We start from the raw sequence: 20678 nt of genomic DNA, 5'->3' as shown, positions 1-20678 counted from the left end.
AATGACTTACTATACAAATAAAGGCTGAAAGTTCAAATGTCATAATGGAGAAAACATAGAAATACCTCTCTGGCGGGCAGCTGTCTCACAAGAGACCCTTGGGATGTCACAATAACGTCCAGACCAGCCGTTACTACAGTCACAGATGAAGGAAGCATCCTTTTGGCGACAGCGTCCTCCATTTTGGCAAGGAGATGAACGTCTGCACCAGTCTACTGGTGTCTGATAGGCAATAGTGAAATGGAAAAATGTCATTATTTATTTATTAAAAACTAAAGTTATGGGGAGTCAAGAATTAGCAAAAGTGTTTAAGAGTCTCCATGAAGGTTTGTGTACCTGACAGCGGTTGCCTGTGTAGCCCTTTGGACATGAGCAACGGAAGGACTCCAGAGCATCTTGACAAATGCCTCCGTTGAGGCAGGGCTGGGAGTCACACTCATTGACCTCGTACTGGCAGTGGGAACCAGTGAAGCCTGAACGACAGGTACAGGAGTACCCATTGATTCTATCTGTGCATGTCCCTCCATTAAAGCAAGAACTGTGGACATGAGAGAAAGTACGGATTTGAATTGTATGTAACATTCAGTAGTAATATTGATGAATATATAAACCCCTACACAGTACAATATGAGATATGCTCCATGACTCAAAAATATATGAGCTCACCTTTCAGTGCAATCGGGGATGTTGGTTTCACAGTGGATTCCTGTATAGCCAGGCATACAGGTGCAGGTGTAGGAGTTAACATAGTCTGTGCATGTTCCTCCATTTTTGCAGGGAGAACTCTGGCATTCATTGATCTCTAAAGCACAGCGAGGCCCAGTAAAGCCTGCCAGGCAGCTACAGTGGAAGGAGTTTACACTATCTGTGCAGGAACCTCCACTTAGGCACGGATCTGATAACACAAAAGGAGAGAAACACTTTGGTAAAGTACTGTAAATGCACATAAGATACCTTATAGATCCCCAGAGGAGATATTTGGTTGTTGGATATGGTTGTTTATTTGACAGTAATAGACAGTCTCAAGATTTAAGCATGCTAAGTTTCAAGACCACTTACTTGGGGCACAGTCGTCGATGTCTGTTTCACAGGTTAGCCCAGAGTATCCAGCTCGACAAGAGCACACGAAGCCTCCACGTGTGTTAGCACATGTCCCACGGTTTTTGCAGGGGTTTGAGATGCATTCGTTCACATCAATGTTACACATCTGACCTGAAGTAGGTAGAGAGGGGTACAATAATATTAGACTGAATCTCAGAATCTGTAATGTAAGGGCTTTTGTAAGGCTCCAGACAGATTATTTTACAATAGATGAGCTGGCACTGAGATTCCAAGTACAACATTTCCTTACCTTGCCACCCTTGCTGGCAGTTACATTGATATCCCAAGTAGTCCGGTGTGTGTTTGCAAATGGCATGATTGGCACAGGGGTTAGGGGAGCAGGGGGTAAGGACCTCAGCACATGTGGGTCCATTGTAGGGCAGTTCGCAGAGACAGGTGAAACTTGCCACACCATCCACACAGGTACCCTTGTTCAGACAGGGGCTTGATGCACATTCGTTGATGTTCACCTGGCAGAGGTTACCTGTTGGAGGGAGAAAAACAAGAATAGAAATACATTACAGAACTGAATTTTCTGTCTGAGGCTTGGTTTGACGCTAGTGCATATATCTACACATTATTAGCACACCACTAGGGGGAGTTACATGATCGATCTAAACAGCAGATGGAAACTACAGAAAGAATGATTTGATGACACAGTCTGTAAGATACTTTTTATGTATAATTACAATGCAGGCTTGTGGTGTATATTTAAGTTTATATCTCTGTATTGTATATGTTGAGGCTGATGTTACTTTGAGTTGTGCACCCCCATACCTCTGAAACCTTGACGACACTTGCAGGTGAAGCCATTGAGCTGGTCAATGCATGTGCCAGCATTCTGGCAGGGACTTGGCAAACAATCGTTTCTATCAAGGTCACAGTTCTTTCCAACCCATCCAGGCTCACAGTCACAGCGGTAACTGCAAATACAGAGGTTCAGTCATGATTCAGAAGTTTCCCATTTATAACACTGACCCATGTGCATCACTTTGATTTTAAGTTGTAACAGTTCATACCCGTTGATGTCATCCCTGCATGAGCCATGGACGCAAGGGCTGCTGCCACACTCATCCACCTGGGAGTAACAGTACGGCGGCTTAAAGCCCTCTGGACACTGGCAGTGAAATCCATTCTCTTCATCTACACATGTACCCCCATTTCTACAGGGGCTAGATGCACACTCGTCTATTTCCACATTACATTTGGGACCTAGCAGGACAGATGCAAGACAAAATCAAAATGTGCAACATTTTCCATGAGGATTCTTTTTTTTTTATCTCAAATTTGCAGTTTAATTTTCAGAGGGTCTTACCAGTGAAGCCAGGTTTGCAAACACAATCATAGCGGTTGATGCCATCCTTGCAGATGCCATAGTCACATGGGTTACTGGCACAATCATCAAAGTTTATCTCACAGTTTGTGCCTGGGTTGACAAAAAAAACATTTTCGTGTTAGATCTTTTGTTATCATTCTTGAAAGCAACTTCATTTTCAGTGTGTGCTTACAACAAGATTAATCTTACAGGCGTAGTAAATGTTGGATTTAAAAAAAAATTATATCTAAAAGGCTATAATGTGAATGTCCAATTGTTTGGTTTTTGTCTTACCTGAGGTCCCATGCTGGCACTGGCAGATGTACTTGTTAACCAAGTCCACACACTTGCCTCCATTCTGACAAGGGTTGCTGTGGCATTCATTGAGCTGGTTCTCACAGCGATAGCCTGTATAGCCAGCGTCACAGTTACAGGTGTAGCTGGCAATACCGTCTATACAAGTACCATGGTGGCATGGATCAGGCTGACAGTTATTGATATTACTCTCACAGAGGGTCCCTTCATAACCTAAAGAGAGGGGGAGATAAATGGAAATAGGTGTTAAAGCACTTATCAAGTCATCTGAAGTAGCATTTGGTGCCTGATAACCTGTTGTTGAATTTTCAAACGAAAAATGCTTTTCTTCATGGTTTTCCTTCTAAATCTAATCCCTTTGTGTTCCCTTTTCCCTACAAGCCGTTTGTCATGAAACTGCCCTTTTTTCCTAAACATACATGGTTTTGTTAGACTTTCTCCCTTTGCCTGTTTTGGTTTATAAAATCTTCAATGGCTTTGTGTTGTGATCATTGTGGTTGCCATGTAAACAGTTTTTGTGTTCTGGGAAAGTAAATTTGAGTTTGTGTAGTGTGTGTAGTGCAGTGCTGAGTCTGGTAAAGCAGTAAAGAAGGGCCCTACATAGGCCCCCAGTCCTGCTTTTGTTCTCAGTGGCAGAAGGAACAATAGACTGCACAACGTCAAACAGGGCCACTTCACTTAACAGAAGGGGCCCACAAACACAGAGAATACCAAGCAGCTGGCTACTGAAACAATGGAGCAGGCTATTTCATAGGCATAGATCCACACAAACATGTTAAATATCGATGTGTAAATAGAGACAGTTTTTACATCCAGCCTAAGTAACAAAGTTTACGATAGCTCACTGAATCTTGACTTTTTTTCAAACATGAAAATGACTGAATATGAGGGAATGAAAGTGAAGATAAAGCATAAGGTGGTTTTGTCTGTGGGGGTTTAAAAGATGAACAGATGTCGGGGTGATGACCAAGACTCAGTTCTTGGTAACTGCTGGTCGTCAGTGACCCCATGATCCTTAATGCTGATGAGGGAAAGTGGGATTAGGGGCCTCAAGGCAGTCTGCACAGCCAGCAGACATCCAGAGAAATAGCTGACATCTCAAAACACTCAACACAGCCTAACAAGTGGTTAAGCATCATCTGCTCTTCTGCCTGTGAAGAAATCTCTAACAACTATTGATTGACAACTATTAGGTAGAGAAGTCCTTACCTTCAGCACAGCGGCACTCAAACCCATTGGGCCGGTCATAGCATTTTGCTCCATTCTGGCAGGGTGTGCTGGCGCACTCATCTATGTCGATCTGACACATGGTGCCAGTAAACCCTGGGACATACAAACATAGAGGTGAAGGGTCAGAAAGAAGTCCAGTGGAAGGGTCCATGCTAAGGTCAGAGGGCAGTTCTGTCCCTTCTAAGAAGGGCAGAGGTCTAGGATAGGTTAGTGACTCTGGGCTAAGGTTGGGTTTAGGAGCATCTTGACTGGTTAAAAATGCATCATCTGTGCACTTGGGCCGATGCTGAGATGACCACTAACATAATTCAATATAAAGGCTGTGACCTTGAAAAGTTTTGGATTTATGTAGTTCATAGAAGGTGGATTTTTGAAAATATATTCATAAACTACAAATATGATATAATATTGAATTACTTCTGTTCTGTTATTATTATTATTATTATTATTATTATTATTATTATTGTTATCATCATTATTATTTGTAGTAATACTGAAGATCTGTAACTTGAATAGCCTGAGAAACTGTGCAGGCTGGAAATAAGTGGGCACAGTGCCCAGACAGGGGTGAATTGGTGCATTGGTAGCACACTGCTCAGTTGATTAACAGTGTCAAGATAGTCTGTGTGTTGGTGCTTTGGCTGCAAATGGGGGAGGGGGCAGGGGAGAGGAGACAGTGGGATTGTTTTCTCTTTTAGGGAGCCCCCACCCCTTCCTGCATCAGCACCACCGACTCAAAAGCGAGATGGGGGGTGGAGGGGAGACGTCTGTCCCAGATGTAAATTGCGGACCTGGAAAAGAATCTCATTAACAGGACTGCTGTTCCCCACCATCACCACGGCAGGGTGAGGGAGACTGCTGTCCCTTCCACATTCCACAGAGGAGGGGGGCGAGGGTCACAAAAGTGTCTTTGTTCTGGCGAAAGTAGAGGATAGGCAGCCTTTTGGTTCTGTCCTCTATATGAGTGGAGGTTCTGCACACTAGCAGGCAGACATAGCAAGGCTGACCCTCCCTCGTCTGGAGCTTGGGACATTTAAACTTTGCTTTTTGTTCTCACTGCTGCTGCCACTGAGTTGGAGTTGTTACAATAGATAGAAATAAACACATGAAATAATAAGGGTCAGTTAAAATCTCACCTGGCTGGCAGGTGCACGTGAAGCCATTGACCATGTCCCGACAGATGCCATCGTTCACACATGGGTTGCTCTCACAGTCATCTACATCAATCTCACAGTAAGTCCCCATGTAGCCTGGAAGACAGAAGTTCAAAGTGAATTCAAATACATTTTGCAGTTCAAGTAGACTCCCTATGTTGAGTTTTTATGCAGGGGTATGTCAGTTCAAGGCCCACATGGAGTCCATGTAATTGTTTGTGCTCTTTGTGAGGGGGTACGGAACTGTGGGAAACTTTTCTAAGATGGGCCAGTGGTCTCCGCTGATCTGCAGCATGGAGTAAAAAGAACATCTCCAGTGTTCCCACTCTACTGACCTGAAATCACCACACACTACTGTCCGTGGAGCATTTCCTCTCCATGGGTAATTCCCCTATTCACCAGTTGCATGTTATGCACTTTGTGTGAGTAAACTATGTAAGGCTTCGTCATTGATGTGAAACAGAGTGTGGATCAGTGGGCTGCCCCTGGGGAGAGGCTAGCGTAGATTCAGAAATAATCAGCAGCTCCACATGAGCCTTGCCAGGCTGGCTGACGATGAGGAGGGTGAAGAGGAAGAGCCTGTCTCTGGAAATTAAGGGGGAGGGGTAGAGGCTCTGGGAAAAGGCCTCTTTCCCTCTCTGTGTGTATGAGGGGTGCAAAGTGGAGCACAGAGGGGCCCTATTGTTCTGCTCCATTCCCACCACTCCACTACTCATTAGTATTCACTGCACACTCCTCCCCCTTACTGCTGGCCCTCTCTCACTTCCAGTCCTATAGACCAAACTCCCAGCTCTAATTTGTATAGTTCCCCCAACCCCAGGATGCATGTAGGACTGTGCGTGAGAGTTTCACTGTGTTTTGTCACTCAGTGTCCAAACCACCATTTAGTCCAAAGTAATACCCTGTCTGGCTGTATAGTACTCTGAGAGTAGAGCACTGCCTCAATGCTGCCACATCAATGGGGATATATTGCATAACAGTCTACACTGACAATTAGTATGGCAACATAGAATATTAAGATTAGAAGGTCAAGTTTATATATTTTGTTTTTCTACTTTTCTACTGGTTTATGCTGTATCATGTCAAAAGCATGGGGCTGAACAGAGTACTTCTGTATGGTTTTATGGGCATACAATACAACCTAATGTTACCTGGCATGCAGATGCATGTGAATTCTCCAATACGATCCAGGCAAGTGGCATCATTTTGGCAGGGCATGGAAAGGCATTCGTTGATGTCGATCTCGCAACGCGGGCCGGCATATCCACGACCGCATTGACACTGAAAGGATCCCTCTGTGTTCACACATTTTCCAAAATGCTCACATGGGTTGGCACCTGCATGAAAAAGTTTGGAGTTTGGAATCACTAAATGAAACACACTCAAGGATAAAGCGGACCATATGAGCATATGATCCCTTCACTAAGAATTGTAAAAAACAAAAACAAAAAACAGACGTACCTATTGAACACTCATCCATGTCCTGGTTGCAGGCACCGCCAACAAAGCCAGCAGGACAGGTACAAATTGCGCGCCCGTTAAGTGGGTTGGTGTCACACACTGCCCCGTCATTGCAGGGGTTACTTACACATGCATCGTCAAGGTGGCACAACAAACCTGTTAAGAGGCAAAACAAAGATATATGCAAGGTTTAATTCTTTAGCTGTTAGGACAAATAGGATCACAGGTGCCATTTAACAAACCCACTTACCAGTCTTTCCCACAGGACACTCGCAGAAGAAAGACGCTACACGGTCGTGGCAGGTGGCACCATTAAAGCAAACAGCTATGGCACAATCATCAATGTTTTCACTGCAGTCATCTCCGGTCCAACCATTAACGCAGACACAGGTATGACCACCGATGGTGTTAAAGCAAGTTCCACCATTGTGGCAGGCATTTGGTTGCATGAGACACTCGTTGACATCCTCAGCACAATATTGCCCTGGTGTGAGAGACAAAATATTGGCTCAGACAAACTCAATATTGTTATATTAATAAATATATTTAAAATGTTAGGTTAATAGAGCTTTACCTGTCCATTCTGGTGAACACTGGCAATTATAGGTGTTGACTCCATCTACACAAATTCCTCCATTCATACACTTGTGACCTGGACAGTCGTCAACATTATTCTCACAGTTGTGTCCCTCAAAGCCTGAAACAGATGGAGAAGGACAGAGTTATGACACACAGACACAGTAACACACAAACACTGAAAGTTTATTAAACACTCAGTGGTCCCCCTGGTTCCAGCCTCTAAGCATTTCCAAGTGTAACCTTGAGTCATATTTCCCACACTGGAGGAGGTGAAGGGCAATGTGGGCAGTAAAAAGGTTCAGAGGGTGTCTGAATGTTTACATCTTCCTATGATGGTTCCCACACGATGCCAGCAAACAGCCATGACTCCTGTCTGCTTGAGAGGTCCACACTCCCCTCAGTGTTTGCTTGTTTTATAATCTCTCACAGTTTCAATGACTTCCTCTCTGGCAAGAGATATTTCCTGTCAGCTCCCTAGTGGGAAACCAGAAGGCCCATAAACTAAATTCCTTCTGTTGTGAACACAGCACAGTGCTCCAGAGTGCCGGCAGACTACTACTCCAACTCTCCCTCCATCCCATCTCCCATCTGTAGCTATTAATAGCAGACAGGAAGCTGACCTGAGAGAGGAGTGAATCTCAGCTACAACACTAACAGCTACGTCATCAGGCTGGGGAATCTGTCTTTCTGAAGCACTGCTTGGGGCCTGGGAAAACAGTAGGCCTGAACTTTGACACTTAAGATGTTTTTCTGTGTGGATATGTGTCTATATGTGTGTGTGTGTGTGTGTGTGTGTGTGTGTGGGGGTGTGTGTGTGTGTGTGTGTGTGTGTGTGTGTGTGTTTGCACATGTTCTATTATGAACATGATGATAGACAGCTATCTTACCTGGAAGGCAAGCACACTCATAGGAATGGTCACTGGTCTGTCGACAGGTGCCCCCATTAAGGCACTGAGATGGGGCACATGGCAGAGTGGACACCTCACATGTGCGCCCACTGTATCCAGGTTGGCACTGGCAGCGGAAGGACCCATGGGTGTTAATGCAGAGGCCACCATTGAGGCACGCGCCTGGCTTGCGGCACTCATCAATGTCATTGCGGCAGTTCTTTCCCTGGAAGCCAGGTGGGCAGGAACAGTTGTAGTGGTTATTCCAATTGGCACAACGTGCCCCATTGGCACATGGACTCGTGGCACAGGCATCAATGAGGGAGCAGTCTTGGCCTGGGGATTAAATGTGAATTGTGTTCGGTTAATCTAAGAACTTTCATTCTCCCTTCTCAGATATGACCTTTAAATCAAAACCAATTGCAAAATACATACCTCTGAACCCTCTCTGGCACACACAGGTGTATTGTGGGATACCATTGACCACCTGGCTCTTGCAAGCTGCTCCGTTCAGACATGGGGATCGATGACAGGGATCCAGTTGCTGACAGAGAGGACCAATGAATCCAGGGCGACATCTAATAAAAAAAATTCATGCAATGGCACACATTAATACACAAACACACACACAAAACACACATTAGGATGTCTTTGGGTCCAAATGGGTCAAAAACTGACAAGCCAGGCAACTAAGACCGAGTTGTAACAATCGAAGTCCAATGTAGCCCTATTTTCCTCATGTTTTAGATTTTACAATCAGGGCACAATGAGACCTTGGCAAGGCCTTCCGTCTGACTCATTCTTTGGCTTGAGTAATGATTTTATGCCCTTGACTGAATTTGTACTAACACAGCTTACCCCATAAAGTCTAATCATGTGTTGCACTGTTCATGGAATAAGACACTAACACACAAACAAGCTAGCTCTAAGATGTGAAGATGTAGGGACACCATCTCTCTTTTTCTTATTGGTTTCATAAAGCACATACTCAGTAATTTCCAGATGGAAAGCCAAACTTTTATCCATGTCAGATTACATTCTTTGACCGTTACACTTTTCCCCACCTCAACTCTTATTCTGTACTCATATTTAAAGGAACACACCCAGAAACAGCAGTCTGGAAAATTAACAACTGCCATAAATATAGTCATGAGAAAAATGAGGACTACACACAGCAAACATGAAGCAAATGGAAGAAGCAGCTGTGGTGTTGGAATGAAAGAACACATCCTTCTCCCAGTATGTATACTAAAAGAAAAGCTCATTAACTTGATGAAACACTAACAGCTTGCATATGCAGAATGGTTTTTAGCCAAGTTTTTCTGTGTTCAGTTTCACTTGTTCTGACAGAACAGTTTTTAAATTGATCAACACATCTGCCAACACAGGTCATATAATGGCTCATATTTTACTTGTGCTGTTGTGTGTGAGAACATATATACATATAATGTACACCTTTCTACACTGGGAAGATTTTGTGTCAGATGGACCTAACTTGCTCCAAGAAAAAGTTGCAATAAACAGATAAACAGGGCTACATATTGCCCTGTGGAGATGTCCTATGAAAGCTTAGACAAGATTTTCACTTACGAAGGGGTCCACTGTGAGCTGGTAACTCTACACCCACAGTGGAGCCCTTGACTGGATACAAGCCCCCCTCTTCAAACAGGCTGTTTGATGCTGATGACAAGGCAGCGATGACGGGGTTTGGCCTGCCCTTGGGCACTTTCTTTCTCATGGAGAGGAACCCCAGGGCAGGATCAACAATGAGTTTTTCAGATAGTTTTTGCCAGTTTTGTTTGCATCTTTCATCCAATACTAATATTGAATCTTGGTCTGATACTAACTCAAATGACTGGTTATCTACAAGATTTTTAAAGTTATTAAACAAAGTTAGGAAAGACAGTTTGAAGTTGAGCCTCATTTCACATACATTTGGAAGAATAATTCACTCTTTTTCATGCAGTAAGGGGTACAGCTTATCAGTTAAAACACTGGTAAAAGTGTACTTTATTTTGGCCAATACCTAAACCAAAGGTATCACAATTAAGACAAACAACATAATTCATTGGACCCCTAGACATTTCCCAGCTTGTAAAGGACAACAGTGAAGAAAAAGTTAAAAAGCCCATGTTTCAATTTTATAGTGAATCTGAGAGTTGATAAATCAGCAGTGGAACTAGTTGTTAAAAGAGTTTTCACAGTTTTTGAAGCTACTCTTCTTCCAACGACACTTCCCCCCACGAACGCAAGCTTAACCCCCCCCCACCCCAAGTGCTGAAAGGTCAGATGTCAGAGGTCCCCCGTCTAATTGTGATGATAATGTCACTCAGGCTGCAGGGCGTGGGGTGGGGCTGCTCTGCAGGAGAGAATGTCACCCGAAGGTAGAATTGTTGAGAGTGGGACCAAAAGGAGAAGACAGTGGTCTGGTCCATAAAGAATGTCATGTCATATTTCCTGTAATCCCTCGTCCCTTGCTCTGAAAACAGTATGTTCACACATTAGTGCGTTCCTTGTTGCCCTAGCAACCTCACAGATGAACAAGCAAGCCAAAGACTCACCCAATCACCCGTCCCCAACCCCCACCCTTGGTCCCCATGGCTATTTGTCATGGCTTGGCTGGGTTTATTTAGAGGCAAATTGACTATGTCTGGAATCTCGGGTGCCACTAAAAAATTGAACACTATGTGGCACACAGAGAAGCTTTGGAAGGACAGAGAAAAAAGTTGCGTATTGAGCTGAAATCACCACAAAGGCTGGCAGTCAAAGCCTTGAGCATATTGTGGGGATTTGATAGGTGTTGAAAGCATAAGGACATCTAAACATACTGTTTTCTGACTACAATTCCAACTTCCTGCATAATTAGTTCCACAAAGTAGTGTGTGTCCAAATGCATGTTTTTTTCTTGCACTTAAGGGACTAAAACACAAAGAGTGTTGATAATGTTGGGAAGAATGAGATCAAAGTGCAATTTCTTTTTTCAGTGTTTGCTAGTGTAAATGTGTTTGTGCTTATTTGTGAGTGATATGATGCTGGTATGCCTGATAAATGATTTGTCCTTCCTTTTAAATGCACACTAAATTGACCAGGCAAAACACATTCTTTTGTCTCATTGCCAAAATGTGACTCCCACATTACACAAAAGTTGAGTGCTATCAGTGAAAAGAGACTGTTGGAAACGTGCACGTTTGTCTTTATGAACCTTAGAGTCTCCTTATCAGGCTCTTTACAACCTTGTGAATTCCGCCGCCTCTGGGAAAAGCATGGTAGGAACTGTGCCTTGACTGGGCCCAGCCTTTTTAGTAAAGGATGTGAAGGGCAGGTGCAGTCTGCTGTTGTGCAACGGGCCCCTGAGTCATATTTAGTGAGTACTGACTTTTGACCTCTGAGGAAGAGAGTGCAGCAGATGAGGAGGAGGTCTTTGAGTGCAGCAGAGGGATGGCAAAAGAGGGTAATCTCTTTGTGTCAACACATATGAGGACTTCTGCCAGCTGCATCCTCGGCACCATGCATCTGTCCACATCTGTCAGTGCACCTCTAGATGTAGGCAACCATTTTCCTGCCAGACATTAAGTCAAAACAACTGTGTTGTTTCTCTCATGAGACAATCCCAGTAACCAACACATGCAGTCACACACTGAAGCCATTTCACAGCACTCAAGAAATGTGGCCATACTTCACAAACACATGCACTTATAATTCATTTAACTCTGAAATCATTAAACAATGGCACCACTGAAACACAGCAGTCATGCAACAATCACTACAAGCCAAAAACATGTAAAAAGAAACTTACAATCAGTGCCAGCCTCTGAGGAGGGATAGTATTGTGAATGCATGAAAGACAAGATCCAGAGAGAAATTATAGAAGATGCCAGAAAAAGACAGCAATTGACATTTCTATGGAGAAGAGTGCAAATAACTCAGATATGACATATCAGCAGTGTTTTGTGATTTCTCCTTTTTGCAGCAACAGGTATGGAAGTGTTCTGACTAAAACTATTTGATTTAACTGACTGACTTTTGTCACCTGTAACACAAGTCCAGTTTCCCTGCTTTCTGGGTCACTGATGCAGGGTAACCTGAGCTCATCCTTTCCTAAACAATAGGAGCTACTCTGCCAGAGGTCAAAGGGTGGCTCACCTGTGAACAAAGAGGCTGTAATCTCTGACACGGTTCATACACACAGTCATGCTCCACAAAGAAACACAAGAAAGGGTACTCCAATCATAGAGGGTATTTCCTGAGGCTAATGGTGAGGAAGAGCAACAATAAAAGGACTAACATCATTTTACTCAGGGCAAGATTTCAAGTGCTGTGCTGCATGACAAGAGCAAATGGAAGATTTAAAAAATCTTTTGAACCTGGGGTTATGAGAAAAAAAAATATTAGTCTGTGGGAAACCTCTTACAGCACTGCCTCTTCCCCCAAACCCCTCCTTCCAAAAGCAAGCAGGAATCAGCTCTACCCCTTTATGTGAGTCCATACTGACACCATACTGCCAACCAGAGCCCATCCACATCCCCCTCCTTCCAACAGCCTCCTCTGCTCTGCTCTCCTCAGCTTGGCTCTCCCTTTCTCAGCAAAGAGCCAGATTGGGGGTTGGGGAGCGTTTTGTGGCCCAAATAAAAGAGCTAAAGTAGTCAGAACTCCTTTGTATGAAGTGTTGGGGGGGAGCAGTGACCCAAACAGCTAGTCTTTCAGGCCTGGGCTTACACGGACGAACAGGCCTAGGCTGTAGCCTGGCAACAGTAACCCATGGTGAGGGAGAGCTAGACTGGGAAAAAGGGGGTGTTGGGAGACAGGGTTTCATAAGGACAGTTGGAGGTCTTCAGAGGACTGATTGCCTACATATGCAGGTAGAAATTAGCAATTTGACCAATTCAGTATGGTAATTAAGTAAGGTTATGTCTTATAGTTTAAAAATCAATTTTTCATGTAGGCTACTTAGAAAATCGATGAGGTATTGAAAAATCTACAAGTGGGTTTTTTAGGAGCACCCCTGGAGCATGAATATTAAACATGTGAAGAACAGAACATTTAACTTCCTCTGGAGGGAAAACAGCATTAGTAGATCATCTTATATAAAATACTAAGATTTACATATAAAAGAACATAAATCAAAAATCCAGTGAGAAATGCTCAGTGCTTCTGCACCAAGAGAAACAATGACTCAGTTATTATGAAAAGAACCATCAAACCAACAAACCAATTTTGCCTCAATTCTCAACAGAAATCTGGCAGAATACTGCTCTTCATTTTTTAAATAGCAACACATTTGCCCATAACCACATTGCATGAATCCCAGGGACGAGGTCTGTCAAAGCATTCTCCACTGAACTTCACCACAAAAACCCCACCCAACCACCTAAACTGAAACAGATTCCCTTTAACTTTGAAACTGAAATTTAAACAACCCCATACCCAACGTAGCATGAAAGATTAAATAAAACAGCTTTGCTTTTGTATTGTCTTCAGTTTGCCTTGACGTTAAAAACAAAATATTTTAGACTCTTCAAATGGCCTGCGTTGCTTTTAATTTCTCAGTTGACAACACGACATAACGGCATCTGAAGAAAAACTTGAAATTAACAGAAACAGTTTCAGAGATTGGCTTAGACTGCAGACTTTTGCATGCTAACAGTCCTGAAAGAATGCAACTTGTTTAAGGAGCACAGGCAAAGGTTTTAAGTGATGGCAGGAGACTCCATTATCTTAATTGCCGTCCACAGCCACGATGGAGAGTAAAAGTAAAATGTTAAAGAAGGGTGAGTGTCAGTCCCACTTGATGAAACACTTAGTGAAAGTATAATACAATACTTTATAAATTATAGCTTCACATTCTAGTTTTGTTTCCATGTGGCTAAGTATTTAAGACCCCGAAACACAAGATAAATGAAACAAGGATAATTAAACATTGGCCAAGTGCTGCCTGGGCAAGATTTCAAGTGCACCTCATGGAAAAGTCAATGTCTTTTCCTGAATCATTTAATTATGGACCCATCCCTTCCTCTTCCAAAGGGGAGGGAGGGATGAGGGAAATTTTGCTGGCAGACCTCAGTTATTCCAATCAGGCCTTCTTCAGAAGTCATCGTCGTATGAGACTTTATAGATATGTTTAAACAAGACTGTGGCTGGTTCAATTGCTCTGCAAGTGGGCAAGAGGACACCATATTACAAACTGATCCTGCTGCTTTGCAGGTGACATGTGCTGTGAATTGAAATTGGAATAGTACTGTAAGGCGATTGGTTGCTAAACATAGAAGCATGTGTGCCATCAGTGTGATTGTGGTGTGAACGGGTGAATGACATCTGTAGTGTAAAAAGCGCCTAAAGTAGTCAGAAAATGAAAAAAGTGCTTTACAAGTCTGTTTAGCACACAAATTTGGTTAATTAATACATTAAACTCAAATGGAATATAAATATAAAATCACTGTTTTAGTTTTGTTGAATTGTGACGTCAGAGTATGAACCCAATTTTTCATTTGTAAGTATGAAAGTTCAAATAAAAAAATGATGAAACAACTGCAGTCATGTAGTGTAAAGGCTGAGTGAAACAAAATGAGCCAAAAGATGGGAAAGTTGAGGAGCATGGAGGCACCGGCACACTCAGTAAGCTCCTTAAGCCATTCTGATAAGTCAGGATGTGCGTAGCAAGGAGGTCAGAAGGCACCACTTCCTGTGATGGAGCCTGGGAACCACAGCTCCCAGTCACCACTCATAACCCATAAAGAAGAAGGGACAACAAATCCAAACCTTCTTCCCAATGATGGTGACGGAATTCATCTAATATTGGTTAATCCAGCTTTCTTCTATTGGTCGGTTTTAACCACACTGGGACTGTAAAAGTTCAGTTACTTTCTTTTATAATGACAATGGCTCAATCTTCCTGTCAGAACATCATGAGTGATAATGGTTATGTGGCCTCACAAAATTGCAATGTAACTAATTGCAAATCAAACAAGTTGTTCCAAACATCCCCTTTTCAATGAGACAAGGCTGACAGTATTGTTAAAGGCATTCCTGAGGGGGCTACCAGGGTGAATGGATGGGAGGTACGGACAATAACCTGAACGCACCAGAGGGACAGGAGGAATCTTACTAAGCATTCCTTTCTAATCCACCGTAAAGATGCCAAAGAAAACACTAGCCCTGAGGTGCTCTGAACTAAGCCAACAATATAATCTGCCCCTTCGCTACGGTCTGTCAGTAAATATGTGCATTGGCATATTTCCACTTCATTGTGAAGTGTTTTCCTTGACAATGCAGTTTTCAACTGTTTTTGACAATTTAGCTTGCAGGTGCTACATTTCCCACTTTGAAAGGTTGGTTCAGACAAATGCAATCTTCATAATAAAAGAAGATGTGACTTAAACACAGCTTTTTTCTATCTTCTAAAAATGGGAGACAGTCTAAAAATACAAAGATTTTAAAAGAAAGTGTGCTGCTCCACACTTTATGGACTGTCTGCTTCCCATCAAACTCAAGTGTCCTCTTTTTTCATGCTTGAGGAGACTGGGAGTTGATACAGGGACATGACAAAACACTCACAATTTATGTGCTAACTGCTACTGAGGTCCAGGGCAACATATTTATATTATAAAGGAAACCACTGGATCCATCCACAGAGAAGCTGTGATTTTATTTCCATTCAGTTTAGAGGACATGAGAGGAAGGGGAATTGGCCATAATCTGAGATTTTGCCACTGTGTTCAGAGACAGAGGCTGAGGATGAGCTCCTAGGGCTGAGACAACATGCATAGAAAAAAAAAAAAAGTGGACCTGTTTGACGCTGCAGTGTGAGAGAGGCAACATGTGCTAGAGGGACTGTGAGCTACCGGCTTCATTCCTCCACAAGCTTGTCTCTCACAGTATGGGGGCGGCTGACTGCTCAATGGCAGCACCTGGCCCTATGCTTCCCCTTTGTCAAGATCTGACTTCACTGGATTACCATCACAACATCCACCAGCTGTCCTCTACGCAGCCCCCCTTGCCCCCCCCCCCCCCCCCCCTTCTCCTTCCCAGCCTCCATATACCCATTCCCTACCCCCAATCCCTCCAGCTGGATCCCCTCTGAATGACATCCTCTCAATCTGCCTAATTATCCGTCCTCCAGCGACGCCGCTGTGGCCCTCTCTAACAGGGTAAAGCTGAGGGACAAGACATCATGACTGCACACCTAAAAAACCACACTCCCTGTGACACTATCAACCTTCAGTGTCAAGTTCAAAACTCTGGGCCACAGTGCAACATTATTTTGAATTTGTTTTACACCCAAAGTTTATGTTGGTAAGAGCGAACTCCCGCCAGAGCATTTATCCTTATCAAACTCCTCTTACTGACAATCCCCAAAAGAAAAAACATGTATGACACTTTCAGTATGCCTATTTGAGGTATTTCCCCTTTCCACACAAGCCCATGGTTTGCGACTGCAGTTACACATTTCTTAAAATCATCTCAGACTCTGATGAGGATACAGTGGTCGTTACATTTGTGCATGCATATCTATATTATGTTCAGTTCACGGCTGACTAACTGTTGCAGCATTTATCTATTACAGTTTAGGCTGGTAACAAGGTGATGAGAACAGGTGAGAATGAAAATGTTAATTAGATATAAAGAATTAACTGTTTTTGAATTCACTGAAAACAGTGAAATATTGATACAAAGTTTGTTCAGCTGAAAAGTTTACCAAAGAAAGGTTTCTTGCATGTCATAGAGTATAGTATCATAACTGTGTTTGCCAACATGTTAGAGGATATATCAGTATTTGGGACAGTAACAATGGTAGCTGCCACAGTATTAATGTCACCTGAGAAGGTCCTTGCTAGAAGAGAAAATAAAATAACACTGTGGTTGGATAAGCAGGAATAGAGGAACACTCTCTACACACAACAATGTGTGTATTTCTGTGGAACAGCGGACATTTCAAGCAAGGTTGTTTTCTCCTGGTTCTCCAAATTCCTTTCAAATGCCAAAACGTGTATCTGTGTCTGCATTTTGTTTCTGTCTCTCGACTCTCTATTTGCCTCACATTGCTGTGGCCTTTCTTCTCTACCTCCCTACGCCCAGTTCGTATGGTGCCGGGTTACAGGCAGGTATCTGGTAGAAGAAAGGATCTTTTCTGCTGTTTTGGATCTCCTGTTTCTGTAGGCTCCCAGGAGAAGGGGTGGGGTGGCTCCACCACTCACCTCTGTCTACGACTGATCTGACCACTCTCATGTGGCCACGCTCCGCTTCACTGCTCTGCCCTGCTAAGGGACTCTTTCTACACAGTGTGGTATATTTGATGTCCCCTTTCCGTTAGCACTCCTTTCTTTTGCACTTTTAACTGCTTCTTTTTCTTGGCTCTGAACCAACCAGGGGTGAACACGTGCCTAAGCCCTACACCCCTAACATATGTACACATACATGTACACAGCAAAACACACTGAAGCAACAGGAAGGGCACATTAATGGAGTCTCTGAGTAGCCTACAATACATCCCCTTTAATGTAATGACAACAGATCTTCAGATGAAGGTACACACTAGGCTAGAGTATTGAGAGTGTTGTGTCGATTTTTACTACTAGCAGGCAAGTGCATATTCTGTGTGGGGTTGGAAATAAATGATTTGCTCAGAAATTTTTAAAAAGATCTGGTTACATTATACATTTACTAACTTCCCAACACTAACCCATCATGCATCCAGCTAATGATTGAAAAAATGTGGGTGGTGGTTACCTGTCCAGCATGCAGCTGAGTTACACATTTGCTAATGTTTAATGGTATTGGCTACTATTTGCAGAATTATCACTTTGGAGACAATTCATTTACTTTAATGTTTAAAAAATGATATGCACATAGCATTGCTAGTGGAAGGTAATCCATGATGTTGGCCCAACTTTGACCCGTGCAGCATTGTAAACTGCAAATAACTCCAATAAAATAATAAATTCCCAGTGTTGGAGGGAAGCAGCTGGCTCCAAGAACGTTTTGTTCTACCAAGGACTGTATCTCCTCCTCTATCTTAACACTCAGGCATGTTTCCCTAGCTAAAGGGGTTTTAAAAGGACGAATGACCCCGGGGCAAGACACTGTAGGCTATTTAAGTTGACCATTGTAATGGGAGCCCACACAACCCCCCGCCAAAATTTGAAAAACAAAGGCCTTATCACTGTCAGAAGATGTGAAGCCTGAAAAATGCCCAAAGCAGGCAGGAAATGAAGACAATTCCTCAAAAAAGTGTTTTCAAAGACTTAACATTAATCCTCCTTCTCAGTAAAAGTACAACACAAAGCTAGGACTTTTGGAGAAAAAGTAATGTGAAAACTGAAAAAATGGGAGAAAATATTTTCCCATGCCATGTCTAACATAACGCTGTGATTTATGTCTGACAAAGCTTTTGTAACAGGTGCAAGAGATGATGTGGCATGCAGCCAAACATGTTGAGGCTCGTTGATTATCATCTGCACTGGCCCAGATCAATTTCTCCTGTCTTTCACCATTTTCCTGTGATTGTGTAAATGAACAGCCAACGGGATATAAACATTAAAAAATAAAGAGGGTATATCACCTTGATTGTTTCAGACTAAGTATCAACCTGTGAAATAATTTATCCTCTGGACTTTAGAAGAAACAACAGAAAAACAACTGCCAGTGTAATTCCATTAACACACACTGTCGACATGTTTTGTTTGAAGGCCTTTCAAACGCTGAAAGGAAACTCTGGCACACAGCTCTTAGAACATATTTACATAAGTTCCACTTACATGCATCGAGATGGTGAATCTAAGCATGTCCCCCCATTTTCACAAGGTCTGTATTTATCCGTGCAACGGAATCCTGTGGAAAATTAAGACAATAGTTAGATACCAAGAAAACTGACATTATTTGAAGCCATCCACTTTAATCTTAAATGAAACAAGCTGCAAATTCCAGAAAAAAATATTCCTTATAGGATTACTAATTTTGGAACCCTCTGTAGAAAATTATGGTAATAGAACATAGGAGATGAACCTTTCAACTGATTTCAAGCATGTCTGTCCAGATGGCAGGCCTTTGCCACTTGTAGCATCAAGCAGACACACCATGGTATGTTTGTTATTTGCTCATAATCTAGTTTGTTAGAGATAGCCAACATACTCACATAACGAGATTGTTTCTGCTTGCAAGACAGTTGTCTTTGTGGATTTATTCACATTATTTTAGAGTCATTGTTCAAGGGCTCCCAGGGAGAAGAATATTCAGTTGTTTAAAGGTCTTTGTTCAAAAGGGAGGGGGTTACATCGACTCATCACTCTCTGTTTAAGCCCGAACATGTTAACCCCTTCTTCCACATACAATGGATTCAATTTAGGACACATATCAATTAAAACATCACTGTATGAGGCTAAGCTCCTCAGACCAACTTTTAAAATTGTGCTTCCACACTTTAGGTTGAGATGGGAACAGGAGAACAGAATTGAGAAGAGGCTGGAGGAGCAGTCTCCAACAAAAGAGAGCCAACCAATGCAGAAAGATGCTGTCTTTTCTTTTGAACATAAAACACTCTAAATAAACATCAAGTGAAGGTTTTAATTTTCTTCATGGAGCAGTGTGACAGAGATGTATTCACAGAAACTCCAGTGTGAGTGTGATTTCAGTATGAGATGATTGAAGGCTATTTGGTAGTTTACGTTACATTTTGCCAGTAGCCTATATTTTGCGCTGCCAGCAGAGCTTTGGAAAAGTTTGTAGACAATTATTTATGTAAGCATATCACTTGTAGATATAAAGATTAAAAACAATTGAAGTGAAGAAAAAATAATATAGCTCGTTGTGGTAGAGTGTAGTCAATAGCAGTTATTAGCAACCTTACAAAGGATGCGCTGTCCAGACATGTCCACTTTACATATGAACATATAGCACAGCAGTAGCCGTGTAATGTTTGATCAAATTAATTAACAAGGCTTACCTTCGCAGTGGTGCATAAACAATAAAAATGAAAAAATAATCCATGGAATATTCCCTTCCATTTCGGTGGGAAAGTTTCCAGCGTTTCAAGTCGCTCTTTTAGTAGAAATACATCCTTTTTTAAGTTCACATAAAAATAAAGGCTCCAAAATCGATGGGGATTTTTTCATATAGTCAGCCGAAAAGCGTAATTCCAATCCCGTTATACCTCCGCAGCTCGGCCACGGCTGCTGTGATTCTTGGTTAACCTCCTGAAACTTTTGAAAAAGTTTCTCTTCCCGATCTGTCCCAGCGTCTACTGAACTCCGCCCCTCTCTCTCTCTCTCTCTCTCTCTCCCTCTCTCTTTTTCTCTCTCTCTCTTTCTCTCGCTCACCCCTACGCGAGATAGTCCGTTCCCAGCATTAAGTCCCCCCCCCCCCCCCCCCACACACACACACACACAAGAACACCAAAGGGGAATTGTTCAATTTACTTAATAAGGATTGAGAGAATGGCAGCAGGAAAATACATGTATTGGTTAGAGTGCAATTAAAGTTGTTACAAATTACACAAATTGGAAAAATCAGTTCTACAAGTGAAAGAAACATAAAGAAAGAAAGGGCTATAAAAGTGGGCTATATATAAAATCTTTGTTTTTCTTGAGAACTTTTGCTTTTATTCTGTGAATCATGAAGGATGAGAGGTCTGTTATGATACAAACT

General features: G+C 42.6%; 1 protein-coding gene across 1 annotated transcript in view; it reads right to left on the bottom strand.

Annotated features, from left to right (window-relative positions):
• Positions 1-20236, bottom strand: part of notch3 (notch receptor 3) — a 28295-nt gene extending 8059 nt beyond the window's left edge. Inside the window, exons 1-19 of the mRNA XM_061027338.1 lie at positions 19978-20236; positions 18794-18866; positions 8478-8620; positions 8043-8378; positions 7151-7273; positions 6827-7060; positions 6577-6732; positions 6267-6452; positions 5098-5211; positions 3941-4054; positions 2711-2944; positions 2417-2527; positions 2121-2313; positions 1879-2024; positions 1352-1585; positions 1060-1212; positions 667-895; positions 337-538; positions 66-222 (exon numbers count right to left, since the gene is read on the bottom strand). Of these exons, the coding sequence (XP_060883321.1) occupies positions 66-222; positions 337-538; positions 667-895; positions 1060-1212; positions 1352-1585; positions 1879-2024; positions 2121-2313; positions 2417-2527; positions 2711-2944; positions 3941-4054; positions 5098-5211; positions 6267-6452; positions 6577-6732; positions 6827-7060; positions 7151-7273; positions 8043-8378; positions 8478-8620; positions 18794-18866; positions 19978-20038 (3199 nt within the window). The 5' untranslated portion in view covers positions 20039-20236. The remainder of the gene's footprint in view (positions 1-65; positions 223-336; positions 539-666; positions 896-1059; positions 1213-1351; positions 1586-1878; positions 2025-2120; positions 2314-2416; positions 2528-2710; positions 2945-3940; positions 4055-5097; positions 5212-6266; positions 6453-6576; positions 6733-6826; positions 7061-7150; positions 7274-8042; positions 8379-8477; positions 8621-18793; positions 18867-19977) is intronic.
• Between the last annotated feature and the right edge of the window lie 442 nt (positions 20237-20678).

Source organism: Labrus mixtus, chromosome 20, assembly GCF_963584025.1.
Source record: "Labrus mixtus chromosome 20, fLabMix1.1, whole genome shotgun sequence".
NCBI classification, from domain to species: Eukaryota; Metazoa; Chordata; class Actinopteri; order Labriformes; family Labridae; genus Labrus; species Labrus mixtus.
The sequence above is the reverse complement of the archived record's forward strand: the minus strand, read 5'-3'. Positions and strand labels throughout refer to the sequence as shown.